This window comes from Colobus angolensis, unplaced genomic scaffold (genome assembly GCF_000951035.1).
Source record: "Colobus angolensis palliatus isolate OR3802 unplaced genomic scaffold, Cang.pa_1.0 Scaffold98, whole genome shotgun sequence".
In the NCBI taxonomy this organism is placed as follows: Eukaryota; Metazoa; Chordata; class Mammalia; order Primates; family Cercopithecidae; genus Colobus; species Colobus angolensis.
In genome coordinates, this window is record NW_012123820.1 from 5,412,816 (window position 1) to 5,427,260 (window position 14,445).

At 40.9% G+C, this 14,445-nt stretch overlaps 1 protein-coding gene across 4 annotated transcripts; it reads right to left on the reverse strand.

Annotated features, from left to right (window-relative positions):
- Positions 1-1,301: 1,301 nt before the first annotated feature.
- On the reverse strand, positions 1,302-14,229 carry GCSAM (germinal center-associated, signaling and motility). 4 transcript variants are annotated; one of them, XM_011932775.1, is made up of 7 exons: positions 14,016-14,194; positions 13,560-13,833; positions 10,934-11,002; positions 8,509-8,553; positions 7,458-7,504; positions 5,677-5,705; positions 2,575-4,217 (listed from the first exon to the last, which is right to left on the reverse strand). In XM_011932775.1, exons 3-7 carry the CDS (start codon positions 10,978-10,980, stop codon positions 3,903-3,905), a joined length of 483 nt encoding a protein of 160 aa, XP_011788165.1. In that variant the 5' UTR covers positions 10,981-11,002; positions 13,560-13,833; positions 14,016-14,194; the 3' UTR covers positions 2,575-3,902. The 4 variants fall into 4 exon arrangements, with proteins under 4 accessions (XP_011788163.1, XP_011788161.1, XP_011788164.1 ...); XM_011932773.1 differs by lacking the exon at positions 13,560-13,833 and having other exon boundaries at positions 1,302-4,217; positions 14,016-14,229; XM_011932771.1 differs by lacking the exon at positions 13,560-13,833 and having other exon boundaries at positions 1,302-4,217; positions 10,934-11,008; positions 14,016-14,229.
- Positions 14,230-14,445: the final 216 nt, after the last annotated feature.

The window sequence follows — 14,445 nt, forward strand, 5'->3', positions numbered from 1 at the left end:
TTGCCTTCCTTTACACATGTTTGTGTCTTCTTAGGATGAGGTACATATTCTCTACTTTGTCTTTTACATGTGAATTCTGGACATGAATCCTGTCCTATTCAGAGTCCGATCAATGCTAAGAAAAAGTGGGAGAAATCTCTCAATATCCTTCTTCTCCTCTCCCATCACTCTTTCATTGCTTTAAAATAAGTTAATTCACACTATTGCTGCATTGTTGGCAGCTTTATCCACAGACATCCTTGAATCTTTCCTTTGTGACTAGATATTATAGACTCAGCTTCAAAAGGCACCTCCCTCATCTCACAGTTGGGAAATCAAATTCTGGAGAGCTGGGAGGACCAGCCCAGAGTTCCACCGCTTGTTGAGAGCAAAGCCTAGATCACAGGGCAACCACACACTATGAATGGCCTCCAGCCCAGGTAGGATCCCCAGAGGCATGCTCAGTTCAGGCTTGGCTGACATCTGGGAATTCCTAAGCAGCACAAGTGGTCAGGAGTCAGGGGTGAATGGAGAGGAAGGGCCCTCAGACTGCAGGAGACTTTATATGATGATGATGACCTCTCAAGGCTTCACCAAGTGCCTTGCAAAAGAGAATTCTGTAGGAAAGTAGACAGAATTTGTACTGGTCCAATTAACAGTTGGCAGAACCAAGGTACGCTCAGATCAAGTGGCTTTCTGAACTTGAGGCTATAGGCTTGGAAATGAACAGAGATAAATAGAAACAGAATCGACTTCTCCCTGGAGCCCTCGTGGAATCCTGGAGACTTCTATTTCCTGTTCTGTCCATGCCCTTCAATCCCTGAGAATATCCGAAGCACTTATCACTCAAGTTTGTCCTAAAATACGTTAGCATTTCAACTTGTTGTCAACAGATTTTCCTGTCCTGTCTTTGCCCTCTTCCTATTTTTCTCTTCTGTTTTAAATAAGAATTTATTCACAGAATAAGGGATTATTTATAGATGCTAGTATGTACGTGAAACGGAAACCACAAAGTCTGCAGTTGCGGCATAAATTGTGCCTCTGAATGTTGGCTAAGTAGTTTTAAGACCAGCATGAGGGAGGGAGAGTTTCCCGGTTATGTTTGTGGCTTGAGAGAGTAATTGAAATGCTCAGGCTCAGGTTCTTTATCAGGGACAGGGATTCTTTCACTGAGGTGTTACATCCCTAACCCCCACATACATCATATACAAACGTGTGTGTGTGTGAATGTGCGTTTTCTGCAAAGGGGGTGCACAGCTTTCATCAGAAATCCTGAAATGTAGGGGAAACAGCATCAGTGTTACATACAGACGTAGTGGGTATTTTGGGACATTAAAATTTATTTACTGGAAATTTGAGACATCCTACACATTAAGTATATTACATTCATATCAGAATTTTTAAACTCTTTTTTTGTTCTTAATATTACTTTTGACTTAGAAATCATAATTGTATATATCGTATTGGGTATCTTGAAGCACTCCCAAATGGCTCCCCCTGCTCAAAAGTAATTCCCTTTCATAATCCCTCTTATAATTCCCTCTTGTAAATCCCTGTTATAATTTCATTATAAAAACAACTTTCTTTGGTTAAACATTTATATTTAATGTGTCCCTGATAAAAGGCATATACTGTTTGGGACAGATAATGCTTTCACAGGATGTTCAAAGAGATATTATGTCATACTAAGAATATTTCAACCAGTCTACTTCCACAATGGCCCAGTAGCCATGTGAAAACTTCTAGCATAAACTCATTGATTTGGTGTTTCTACCTTGCTGGAGGACTGCTGGGTGACCCTGAATAACCAGCTGTATCAGCATAGTTTTTTTCCATACATCAAAAAAGATTTTTGTTTCTCTATACCCTTTGATATCATTTATTTGGCGTCTGTAATAGATGATTGCCTACATTGGATGTAATCCTTCTGTCGATGATGAAGGAGCTGAGCCTCCAAGTAGCATGTTCAAAGTCACAGATGGAGGAAGAGAGAGAACCAGGATTTGAATGACCGATGATCTGTCTCTGGGATCTACAGTCTTTCCTCGAAGCCATGTTACATCTTGTACAATATCCACTGCTAACATGAATACCTCCTTTTGAGGATCTGATCCTGGCCAAGGATCAGCTAGAGTTCCACGTGAAGGAATCTTGCTAAAAGTAGGAAGTCAGCAGAGGAGGAGATACCAAGATGCAGCTGGCTCTTTAGCTGAAGACCATCACCTGGCCGAAGTCTCCAAAAACCTGACACATCCAAGCTCAGGCCACTGCATTTCTCCTCATTTGGGAGTTAGCACATTTTAAATAGCAAAGTTATTCAGCTTTGGTTAACTTTGAGAAGAAAACAGTAACTAAACATAATGTACTAGGGTCCCTGTCGCTTAGCTGGTCAAAGGGCCTGTCTAGTAAACATAATGTACCTACTGCTTTCTTAAACAAACTTCTTTTAAAACGAACTATTTTAGCATGCCTAAAATTAGGACAGTAGCCATGAGTTAAATAAAACAAGTGGAAGACACAGGTGTGAATACAGAAATAGCAGAATTTGCTAAATTGTCTTGGTCTCACTTATCCAATTTGTGATTTAATATTTTTATGCCATTTTATTGGTGCCTGCTCTTATGCATCAGTAACCAAACACATTTCTGTTAAGTTTCTCTCAAACTATAATAATTTAGGGCAGGTGTCTGCAAACTTTTTTTCCAAAAAGTGCCAAAGTATATTTATTTTGGCTCCTAAGGGCCTGTGGTCCATGTCACAACTACTCAACTCTCCCATGGTTGAACAATCATAGATAGTAGGCAAACAAATGAGTGTGACTGTGTTCCAATAAATCTTTATCTATAAAAACAGTGAGTGGGCCAGATTTGGCCTGCGGGTTACAGTTTGCTGATCCCTGGTTTAGAGGATAGATATAATTTGAGGAACACTAAGGAAGAGATAAGAGAAAGTAAATAATCAGGACACACAGAGGAGTGCCTATCAGAGAAGGTATATGTGTGTTAATTTCCTATGTGGACATTTTATTCATATTTTATACATGACATTATTAAATATATACATTTAGTATACATTTAGTATATTGCAGAGAGCTTTCTATGTAGCATACTGGGGGAGCACTAAATTGGAAGTCAGTAGGAAATCAGGCTCCAAATTAAGTTTTGCCACTAACTTTAATGTAACATTAGCTAAATTATCCTCTCTGAGCCAAACAAGGGTAGTGGGATTATGGGATCTCCAAGGATCATTCTTTTTAACATTGTCTGATGCTACAATTGTCTTATTAAGATTTCTAGGGAGAAATACAAAGTTAAAAATAAAATCATATAGGTTAAAATTATGTAAACATCTGGCCTCGAGCCTCTTGATTCAACTCACATAACCAGCCAGACCCTGGGGGCCAACAGGTCAAAGGACACTATGTAAAAGACATGGCTTAGACACATGGAGTGAGAGGAGCAACACAGGCTCCCATGGGGTGAGGGCTGAGCTGGAAGGTCACTGTAATGAGTGAACTCCCCCTTGGGCACACTTAGTATGATGAGTAAAGCTTCTTTGTGACTTCAGAGAACAATCATAGGAACGCTTTATAAGAAGATCCCAGACAGAGAGCAGAGCCCCTTGTGGTGTGCATAGCTTTAGGGGAATCAAGGAGCTCCCCCACCACTATAATCTCCAAATCATGTAGAACCAAAGATGGTTACCTCTTTCTCAAATGGTGGCGTTCAGGATAAATGGTTGATCTTTATATTTTGGCTTTTGTGTGCTAAGAGGACTTGTGGTACACAAACCGTGCTCTGCAGGGAAAGGGTTGTTGTGGGAGGTAAGCTGGAGGGACTTTGTGTCCCATCCCTGCTTCAGGCAGATCCCCCATCCCACCTTTTATTTGTTGGTGCTAAACAAATGCTAGTCCAACCACTTCATTATAAATGGGAAAACTGGGTCTCAGAAGGGGCCGTAAGTGGATGTGGCTGTTGCAGGAAGTGAGAGGAGATTCTTTGAGGCATGAGAAGCTCATATTCATCTTCTGGGGATCGGGCATGCCTCAGGGTAGAAGGCACGTGTAGAAGTGAATACTCAGTCTCAGTTCCTCCCAAGGACTCTCTGGGTCTCTCAGCTTTGCAGCGAACATTCTCATAGTGCTCTTCAGCAGAGTTCCCTGATGGCCTTCTACAGAGAACCTGATGATTGATGAGGGTATAGCACAGCTCCTCTGAGTAGGTCTGGTCAATATTGTCCTGCTTGTCAAAGGAGAGCCATCATCAAGATTTGGCCTCTTGCCATGACCTTTATACTTCAGTCTCAACACAGGCTTGACCCTGGGTCAAGTCTGTCTTCTATGACCACCTCCTCCCCATCTCTTGGCCATTTTTTTCTAAATGACTGCTTCTACCCCAACCACTAGGCCAGCAGCAAGAGTGCTTAAGGTCTAGAGCTTACTCAGGTGCATCCTCTCTGCCCCTTGTTCCAGAGTGACCTCTGACCACCTGATATGGTTTGGATATTCGTCCCCTGCAAATCTAATGTTGAACTTTGGTTCCCATTGTTGGAGGTGGTACCTAGTGAGAGGTGTTTTCATTATGGGAGCAGATTTCTCATGAATGGCCTGGTGCCATCGTCGCAGTTATGAGTGTACAGCCTGAAGAACCATGAGCCAAATAAACTTCTTTTCTTTATAAATTACCCAGCTTTGCATATTCCTTTATAGCAACGCAAGTGGACTAAGACACTACCCATACAGTTTCCAGTCTCAGGGCTCTGAGGATAGCCAATTCTAATAAAAAAGAATAATCTGGCTGGGCACAGTGGCTCATGCCTGTAATCCCAGCACTTTGGGAGGCCAAGGTGGGTGGATCACCTGAGGTTGGGAGTTCCAGACCAGCCTGGCCAACATGGTGAAACCCCATTTCTACTGGAAATACAAAAATTAACTGGGTGTGGTGGCAGGTGCTTGTAATCCCAGCTATTAGGGAGGCTGAGGCTGAGAATTGCTTGAACCCAGGAGGCAGAGGTTGCAGTGAGCTGAGATTGTGCCATTGCACTCTAGCCTGGGTGACAAGAGCAAAACTCTGTCTCAAAACAAAACCAAAAAATTAAAAAAGAATAATCTTATAATACCTTAATGTGTTTTTGTTATGATATTTAAATACCCTCTAGAGATATTTATGTTATTAAATAGGGAAACAACTCAAGGGAAGGTTTCACTTACGATGGGGTATCAGGAGGTAAAAAGCAAAGCAGCAAAGTACAGGGGGAAAAGCATGGATTTTGAAATGAAACCTGGTTTTGAATCCTGGTTCTACCCCCTTGTTAGCTATCTGGTTTGGGGGAATTATCACTTAATCACTAAGTTTTCTCATCTGTAAAATGGGGAGATGGGATGGATTATAGCAGCAACATTCAAGCGTTGTTGTTTTAGCTACATGAGTTGATGTGTGTAAAGCACTCAGCATGTTGTCTGTCATAAATGAAGTGGTCAGTAAATTTAAGTTCCTTTCCATAAGTTATACAGCAGAAGTAGCTGCTGCTTCTGCCACCAGGCCCTGAACATGCCTCCCGGGTTCACAAGCACTGACATCTAAAGTCTTTCTCCATGTAAGAGTCAGAAGGGATCTCGGAGGCCAACTTCTCCTGCCATTTAGAGTGTGGGCACTTCTATCATCATCTCAAAAAATAACTTAGAGATGTTCGTATTACCTGGATGGGAGTAGATGACAATCCTTCATCTGGAGAAAGAAAATACACTCAATGAATTTCAGGTTTTAGGGATATTTGAGGGGAGGAGCAGGGGAGGGCTAGAATATAAATAACTAAAAAGCCAAGAAACAGCTGGGGTAGCTCTTCTCAGGCTGTTCTGAGCTACAGCGTATCCCTGGGGAGTGACAGGACATCTAAACAAGTCACAGCTGCTGGAGCTGTTCTCAGTCTGAGAGGTGAGAGAAGGAAGACACATTTGGTTAGTCTTTGGATAGGAAATCACAATTTCTCCCTCCAGCTCTCTTTCCCTCCTTACCTACTCCCCTCTCCTTCCTTACACAAAATTGATTTTTGTTCCTTACACACATTCAGTGCCTCTGCAGCCGGCACTGGGGAGACAAAGAAGAATCAGAAACAGTCCCTGTCCTCAAAAGGCCCACAAGCTAGCACAGGAGACAGACAAGGGGCTGTGAGAGATCCATACTGTGGAGTGGAGGGCCGTCGTTTCTACTCTAGGTGACAGGATGGTGGTGGTGTGATAATTGGTGTTCAAGGAGTTAGGCAGAACAGGAAACTCTTAAGCTAAACATTCTCATTCCTGTACCTGCTGGCAGATAACAAACGAGCATGGCAATTTTTCAAAGCCTAATTAAAACCAAATGGCTCTGGTCATTCAGCAAAGAGGCACTTTGACACCCTTGCCGCCCTCTTGCAAACATACCAGCTCCGTAAACAAACATGTGCCCTCACATGAAAGTCTACAGAGAAGGCTACCGTATGGTATATGGATTGACGTTCTCTCGGTCCTCACATTCTGGATTTCCACATCTCCATAAGCTCCTATAGGCATCTAAGACTCCCCTGATTATCATTACAAGAAGAACATCTTCAGCACAGAGTTTTAGCATCCGGTCTTATTTCTATTATATTTTGCTCTGATGGAAATTGAGGTTCCCTGGGACCCACCGTTCCTGGAGTGAAGTGGCTAGGGAGGGAGGCTATATTATTCATTTACACATCTTGCAGGGCTAGATTTTAAGATTCTACATAAATGAACTAGGTTCTCCTCTTTAAACTAACGAAGGCAAAGTCAAAACTCTTCCATTTTTCTTCTTCAGAAACACAATGGCTTGTCCTCAGGCTTACACTTTCTTATTTTTATTTTTAGGTGTGATACAATTCATCACACTCTACTTCTAGAATTCTTCTTTCTCCTTAACTTCAACGCTGTTCTATCACCAGAGACCATTGCACCAGCCTCCTAAGTGATCTTCTGGTATCTGCTCTCCCCACTCCTTGCTGCAATTTGTCTTCTGCACAGGAACCTGGGCGATATCTTTAATACAAATCTAATCATACTTGCCCCCTACTCCCCATTCCCTGTGTAAAGCCAGTATCTCCTGTAGCTCTCAAGACAAAGATGAAAATCTTTAACCTGACCAGGAGGCCCCACCGCTCCCCAATCCCAGGCTGGCTTTCTTGCAGTTTCTTGTAAGCGCCTTTCTCCTCCACCTTTTGTATCCTTGCCTCCAGTTACTGCCTTCAGCCTCCAGGCCTCAGGCACTAACTGAGGAATTTGGAGATTAATGAGCCAATTCCTTCCTGCTTCAATGAGCTCACCATCTAGTGAGGACAAAAGACAAGCAATTGGATACATTGCAGCAAAATGTGTAGATATTGTAATTGAAATAAGCCTAAGCTGCTTTGGGAACATAGAGAAGAAGCAGTTTGGAAATGTAAGTCTTATCAAAAGTGAAAATTATAGGAAATCGATGACTTACTTTCATTTTGGGAATCTTGCCTCTTTTCAAAAATGAGTATTTTTTTCCTGTAAAAGCAAAGCAAAGCAAATTGTTTTAATATTCAGAAACTCTCAAAGGAAATGACACAAACCTACAAAACTTACTTTTAACTCTTTGTTAAAGTTACATGCCTTTTATAATACCTCCTTCAGCATAGATGAGTTAAATAAAAAAGAAAAAAGTAAAAGATAAGGCCAAGTAGAAATATATTCATTTGTGCCTCTCTCTCTCTCTCTCTCTCTCTTTCTCTCTCTCTCCTCCTTTCTCTCTTTTCTAAATATGATAGGGAATTGATTTATAGATGGGGAAATATGATGATATAGGTTACTTTTTGGAGACTTTTTTTTCTGACAAAGTATCAATTTCTTTTCTATTACGTGAGTGAAGGAGCCAGGATTATTTTCAATCTCAATTCTAATCTATGATCTCCAAAACAAACGAACAAACACACTCTTCCCATAAGGGAACACTGTATAAAAGACCCCCTGAAAAAATGCAATATAAGTATAATGGAAGCCCACCATCGTTTCAGTAGACAAGAACATCTGCTGTGAGGGTGACCATATGTCCTGGTTTGCCTCAGTCTGGTTAAGGTCATTATCAATCACTTAGCAAGCTTTAATTATTTTTAGCATCCTTTTCACTCTCAAAGGTATCTTAGTTTGAATGATAAATTACACGATCACCCCAATTGTAAGTTCTACGTGCAAGCGATAGAAACATGTGCTTTGGAAGTTGCAGACTCAGATTTGCAGTGTGACAAAAAGGTGTCTTTTTTCTACGTTAGTAGCTAGTTTCATCTTTGCTTCTGAGGCTTTCCTGTTTGAGGACAGCACGCCACCCATGAGACTGTTGTTCCTGTTTCTCATCAAATTGGAAGGATTGCTTCCCTGATTAACTCTTAGGTGATTGTATCTGGGCTAGTAACAGGCTTCCGCTGTGGCCACAGACAGTCACAGGTAACTTACAGCAAATACCACATTGAAACCACACTTAGGGAAGTAACTCCTAAAAACAACTGTCCACTCACCAGGGAAGGCAGAAACACCCTTTAGCGACATGGTGATCCCAGCATCTAAAATACCTAAGAGAGATGGCAAATCATAAAACTGATTTCTGCAGCTTTGTTAAGGTGACTCCTTCCTTTTGCCATTTCTGTGGAAAACCTTTTCTCCCCGCAAGCTTGTTTCATTCTAGATAACTTGGGCACATCTCTCACGGTAGAATGCCTTTGTCCTCCTAGAATGAAGATGATACTATCAAATTCAGGGAAAAAGCTTTCTGCTGTGTTCCCAGCAAAAAAAAAAAAAAAGTTTTCTCATTCTCAATTCTGGTAATTTCCTTGGTTCCCTTGTAATGAAGAACACACAAGAGTTATCTCCAGGGAATGAAGGTACAGATGTGTGGAACTTTTACAAATCATTTTTTTCAGGTATGGGTTAGGTAATATCTGTACAGTATTTTACTATACTTTGAATTTCTCCAATTTACAGTATATTGCAATTGTTTGCTCACTTGTCTATATTCTACACTAGAATGTGAGCTTTGCAAAGCTGGGGACCATATTGATCTTGTTCATTGTGGTGTGTATTTCCAGTGTATGACACATCTGGCACAGTAAATGGGTTTTCAATAAATATTTGATGAAGATATGAATACAGAATGAATAGCCAAGGACAGAACAACCCTGCTATAGGAGGTCAGCAAATCTACCATCATGACTCCAACGATATAGTTAAATAACAGGACTTCTCTCTCGTAGCACAAAGGCTTAGAATCTCTATGCAGTCCCACATCTACATTAATGTCTAAGTATCATTCTGTACATCTTTCTGAAATTGAGGCATAGTCAACTACCTACATGGTTGAATGTGAAAGCCCTTTATGAAGTAGTACGTGTATCAGTTACAGTATGTAAAAACCTTTGAAAAACACCATCCCAAAATGTCTCCCCAGTGAGCTTTCCCATGAAGTTCCATCAGGAGGAGCAGTGGAGGAAAGGCTGACTGCATCGTGACCTTGGCTGTGGTCACCTGCTTGGCTGAGCATTCTGACAACCTGTAAGATCTATGCACCATCAAAGCCTCTGGGGCCCAGAGGCACAGCTGCAACTCTTCCTCTTCTTTAGGTTACCTTCAATGTGCTTCAGGCCGTTTGCTTACATCTCTGCTTTGTTGCTAAGGAAACATCATAAGCAAACTACTGAATCACACCAAGCTAACAAACCAGGTTCACTGAGGAGAAATGAGTGAGATAAGAGGAGGGGGATGATTTTGAGAGATATTCTCTGAACTCCTGAGGCCATAGTTTTTAAATCTGTAAAAGAGGGTGTATATACTGCTTATACATGGAGTTATAAGAATAAGCTGAGGTTAAATATGGGCAAAAACTATTTGTAAGCTGGCTGTTTCTTCTACTCAACTTTTCAGCAATTTATTCTTGCATTTCAACATGGTTGTTTTGGTTTGGGATAGGTTCAGACAGCCTCCAAGAAGAAAACCAGACAAATATCTTTAACTTCAGGTTACATGTCAGCAATTTGAGTTGTCTGTCTTTTTCACAAAGCCTTCTCTGGCTCTCTCGTCTACCCAATCCCTTCCTTGTTATAATGCCATGGCCCTTCTGATTTATTTCATCCTTTGAACTGTATGTCTTAGCATGTGCCCAGTGATACCCCTGAAAATACGTAATTCTCACCTTGCACTGAAAAAATGCACCCTGTTGAAAGAAATCTCTGGGTTTCCAGCCCCTAACGTGGGCATTGGTGTTAAAAAATAACAACAGTGCTTGTTTTTTAATTGTTCCTCTTTCAAAATCTCCTCCTGAAACCATGTGAAAAGCACAGATAACTTTACAGGCCACAGAAAAACTGACCTTGTCACCCCTTGGGATTCTTGGACCCTGGAACATTAGTTCCATATTTTAATTATTCCTTTCCTTAGAGAGAATTCTTTAGGGCTGGATGTTTGGAAGGTCGGTTCAAAAAGAATTAATGAGGTGGTCTTTGTTTAGCAGCATCAGGGCAATCACAATGGTGTCTCCACAAACTTTCTAAAAATTGTCGTAACATCTGGCATGTGTTCACCTCAGAAATAGACACCTATAGCTTAAAATAAAATGTCTAGGATGGAGGTTGAGCACAAAGGTACCTGAGATAGACAAACAAAAGGACAACAGGAAATAAGACCCCTTATTTTATAACGGGGCATGACAAGGACTAACAGGGTCTTAGTTCCTGTTGCTAGGAGTTACATTAGGCTTCTAGCAAAGTAGCACATCTCCTATCCAAAGTTTTCAAGCATTTTGTCTTTTGTCCTGTCTTCACATTTGCTAGTATTGCAACTGCTGCTGGTCTAAACAGGGCCCTCTCTCACTGGGATGTGAAGTCCAGGGCTTGCCACACTTCATTCTCCTTGGGCAAAGGCTGGGGAGAATTTGGTTGATTTTGCTCTCACCTGGATGTTCTCTGTTTGGGGCTTTGCATTCTCAGATTCCAAGGCATCTCTTGAGAGTTCTGCTGCCACCTGAAACTCAACGTATCAGAAACAAGCTAAGCATTTCCTAACCAGGCCTACCACTTCTTTTCACAATTTTTCCAACTTTCCTCATTTCTGCTATTTGTGTGTGACTCTGAAATTGACTCGTTGCCCTTACATATGTTAATACTCTTTCCTCAAGCACATGCCACAAGCTACCTTTGATCTGACATGCTCTCCATTGCCACAGCAACAGCCCACTGATATTCTCCAACTGCCATGAATGAGTGATCGTAAATCATCCGTTCCCAAATATCCAGGGATCCTCATCATGACCCTGAGAGTATCAGTGTCCAGAGAGAGGCCTGAGGTCCTCAGCTACCATCTCTTTGGTGCAGTTCCAGGAGCTATACACAAGTAATGGGGAAAGGTACTGGCTTTGTCTTGTGTAAATCACACCATCTTTCACAGAAAACATGGAGGCCCAGAACAAGGGATAGAAGGAGAAGAAAAGGATTGAATAAAGAAAATAAATTGGTTCATTGTTTGGGTTAGATTTCTGTATACCCATCTTTCCATTTGTTGGGAACTGGGGGTATGAGGATAAAGAAACTAACACTTAAACACTACTTAATATATGCCAATCATTTTGTGTGTTATATTTCATTTAATCCCAGAATAAATCCATAACATAGATATTATCATTATACTTTTTATACTAATGAGGAAACTGAGGCCCAGAATGCCAGGCAATTGGCCTGAGGATCCACAACCACTAAGGAGGAAAAGCTGGGTTTGCTGCTGGCAGGTCCCTTCCTCTGAGACTGAGCTCCTCTCAAGAAGGGATGGGTGCCATTCTATCCTGTGCAAAATTTCCCCAGTTTCTTGGCTTATTTGATCTGGAGAGACATGGTTGGGGAGTATGCTGATTGGATGATAACTAGGTGTTGGGGTAACAATGAAAATTAGATACCAGTATATACAAGACTTTTGAATACATTAAGGGAAACATTTTATTTAATCATTTTAATGAATTTATTTTTAAAACTGGGTCTTGCTATGTTACTCAGGCTGGCCTCAAACTCCTGGGCTCAAGCAACCCTCCTGCCTCATCCTCCTGAGTAGCTCAAGCAACCCTCCTGCCTCATCCTCCTGAGTAGCTGGGACCACAGGTGCATGCCGCTGCACTTGGCTCGAGGGAGACCTTTTAAATCATCATAGAAATAAAGATGTTGGGCAAACTGATCAACTATTTGGAAAAAGAATTATATCTGACACCATATACTGAATATATGTTGCCAAATGTAAAATAATAAAATCAAAACTTATTTGGGTTGATTTGTCTTATCTTGGGAAGACCAAAGAATTTTAAGCATGAATGCAAAGGCAGAAACCAAAAAGCTTTCTAGATTTAAAATAGAATTTTCTTTAAAATACAATAAACACAAAACCATAAGAAGTCCAAACAGCATACAATGTGTGTACCTTGGAAAAAGTAATTTTTCTTACATAAAACAAAATTTTAAAGTAAAAAATGTTTTTAAGTTTTTTTTTTTGCAATGTTTATGACAATGGACTAATTTCTTCAAAGCACAAATAGCTTTTACTATCAATAAAACAAAATATATCAAAATAATAATGGGCAAAAGACATTACTGGCTCTTCACAGATGAAGAAACACAAATGACTAATGAATACAGAAATTTAAATAAGCAGAATGTATCCAATGTCATCAGTAGTTATAAATGCAATTACCATTTTTTTTGTTTATACTTTCTGTATTTCCCAATTTTGTTATTACAAATATATAGTAAGGTCATAATTTTTTACCCCCACATCAAAGTTCTAAGAAACAAATCCCATATGTGACTTCAGTCAGGACTTAATAACTCATATCATTTCTGTATTTTGTTTGATTTGATTTATCAGAACGGTGATTTCTTTATGTTTCCAGTCAATCATCTACCACTTATTAAGTGCCTGTCATGTGCCAGAAATGATGCCAGGAACCAGGAATTCAAAGATAAATAAGAAACAATCACTACATTTGAGCAGCTCATATCTAGTAATAAAAATAGTAATTTATATAATTGTTAGAACAATGCTAGAGTAGAAGATTGACAAGGGGCTGCGAGGACCCAGGGTAGAGAAGTCTCAGACAACATGATTTTTAGGAAGGGACATGAGATATTCCACAGGACCATCAATCTTCTTTTCAGCAAGTGGTCAAAAGTGGGCTAAAATTTTTTCCTGTGTTCCACTCTCCAGTAGCATGAACTGAGACCTGGGATTCCAAACATAACCCTGTGAAGACCCCTCCAGCTGGCTTACTCTCTCTAGATCGCCCCACTTTATACCCTAGAGATTACCTTGTCTTTAGTGGCACTAGATTTTTACAATGACGGCTTTGATATTAAGGAAGATGATGGTCAAAAAAAAAGAAAGCAGAAAATATCTTCTAATTTTGAACCCTATTTTGTGTCAGGCACTATGCTAGCACAATACACACTAGAACCCTCTAAGGTAGATATTGTATAAAGAAACTGAGGTCCAGAAAAGTAAATCCGAGTTCTCTGCCTACTTAATTTAGATGACCTCTGCTTACCTGCTTGCAGGGAGTGTACATCAAAGGAAGCCTCAAGGTGGCAGGAAGCTTGCTGTTTATTTCAAACTTAAAATTCTGGCTGAAAGGGGGTGGTGATTTTGACCGCCTTGTGGAGCATGAGGAGCTCAGGAGAGCATCTCCTTCCTGGGCTTTCAGAAAGTTGTTTCATTTCTTAGGTGGTAACCTATGATATAGACCTTCCTTGGTAAAGTCTTTCTACCTTTCAGCTATTCTCCATCAGCTGCTCACTATGATTCTTCAGAGAAGGCAAAACCTATGGGAAATTTAATGTGGTATCTGGCACAGAGTAGGCACTGAAGGCTTGGCAGTTTCCTTACCCAACTACTTTCTACCCCAACTTAGTGTGCTAACTGTATACTAGCTTTCTGTTTTTCTTCCTTGCTGTATTGCCCTGTCCCATCTCCTCTGCTCTCCCATAGGGAGCCTCTTACTTACCTGTTTTCTCTCAGCAGAGAGTTTCCCATCCTCTCAGTCCTCTCAGGGCTTCCCCTCAGTCCCTTTATCACTTCCTTCTTGACTTGTGCTTTGACAGGGCAACTCCTGACTTAAAGAAAGGGCTGTGTGGCTCTGGCCACCCATGCAGAAACAGCAGAAAGGAGAAGGGTGTCTCTGCAGAGGGGAGGAAGAGGCTGGGGGAGGAGTGTTACAGGTGCGCACGTGCAGAATGTTCTAACATGTCAGTGCCTGAATCAACTTGGCTGTTGGCCATAACCAGCAACTACCCATCAGTGAGAGCTTCAAACCTCTGGGGAATCCCAGGTCTGAAATTACAGATGGGTCATGGGAGTTTTTCCACTGCAGGTATTTACATTTATAAATTATGTTGTCTTCTTAAAAAAGTCAGAAGGAGGTTAAAACAGTCAAG

Excerpts from the sequence above, each read along its gene's own strand:
- GCSAM (XM_011932771.1), bottom strand. The coding sequence starts at position 14,044 with ATGGGAAACTCTCTGCTGAGAGAAAACAG. Across the intron at positions 5,706-7,457 it reads GCAAGATTCCCAAAATGAAA|ATGAAGGATTGTCATCTACT; the intron begins GTAAGTCATCGA and ends TTCTTTCTCCAG. Across the intron at positions 4,218-5,676 it reads TGTCATCTACTCCCATCCAG|GACAATATTGACCAGACCTA; the intron begins GTAATACGAACA and ends TTTGACAAGCAG.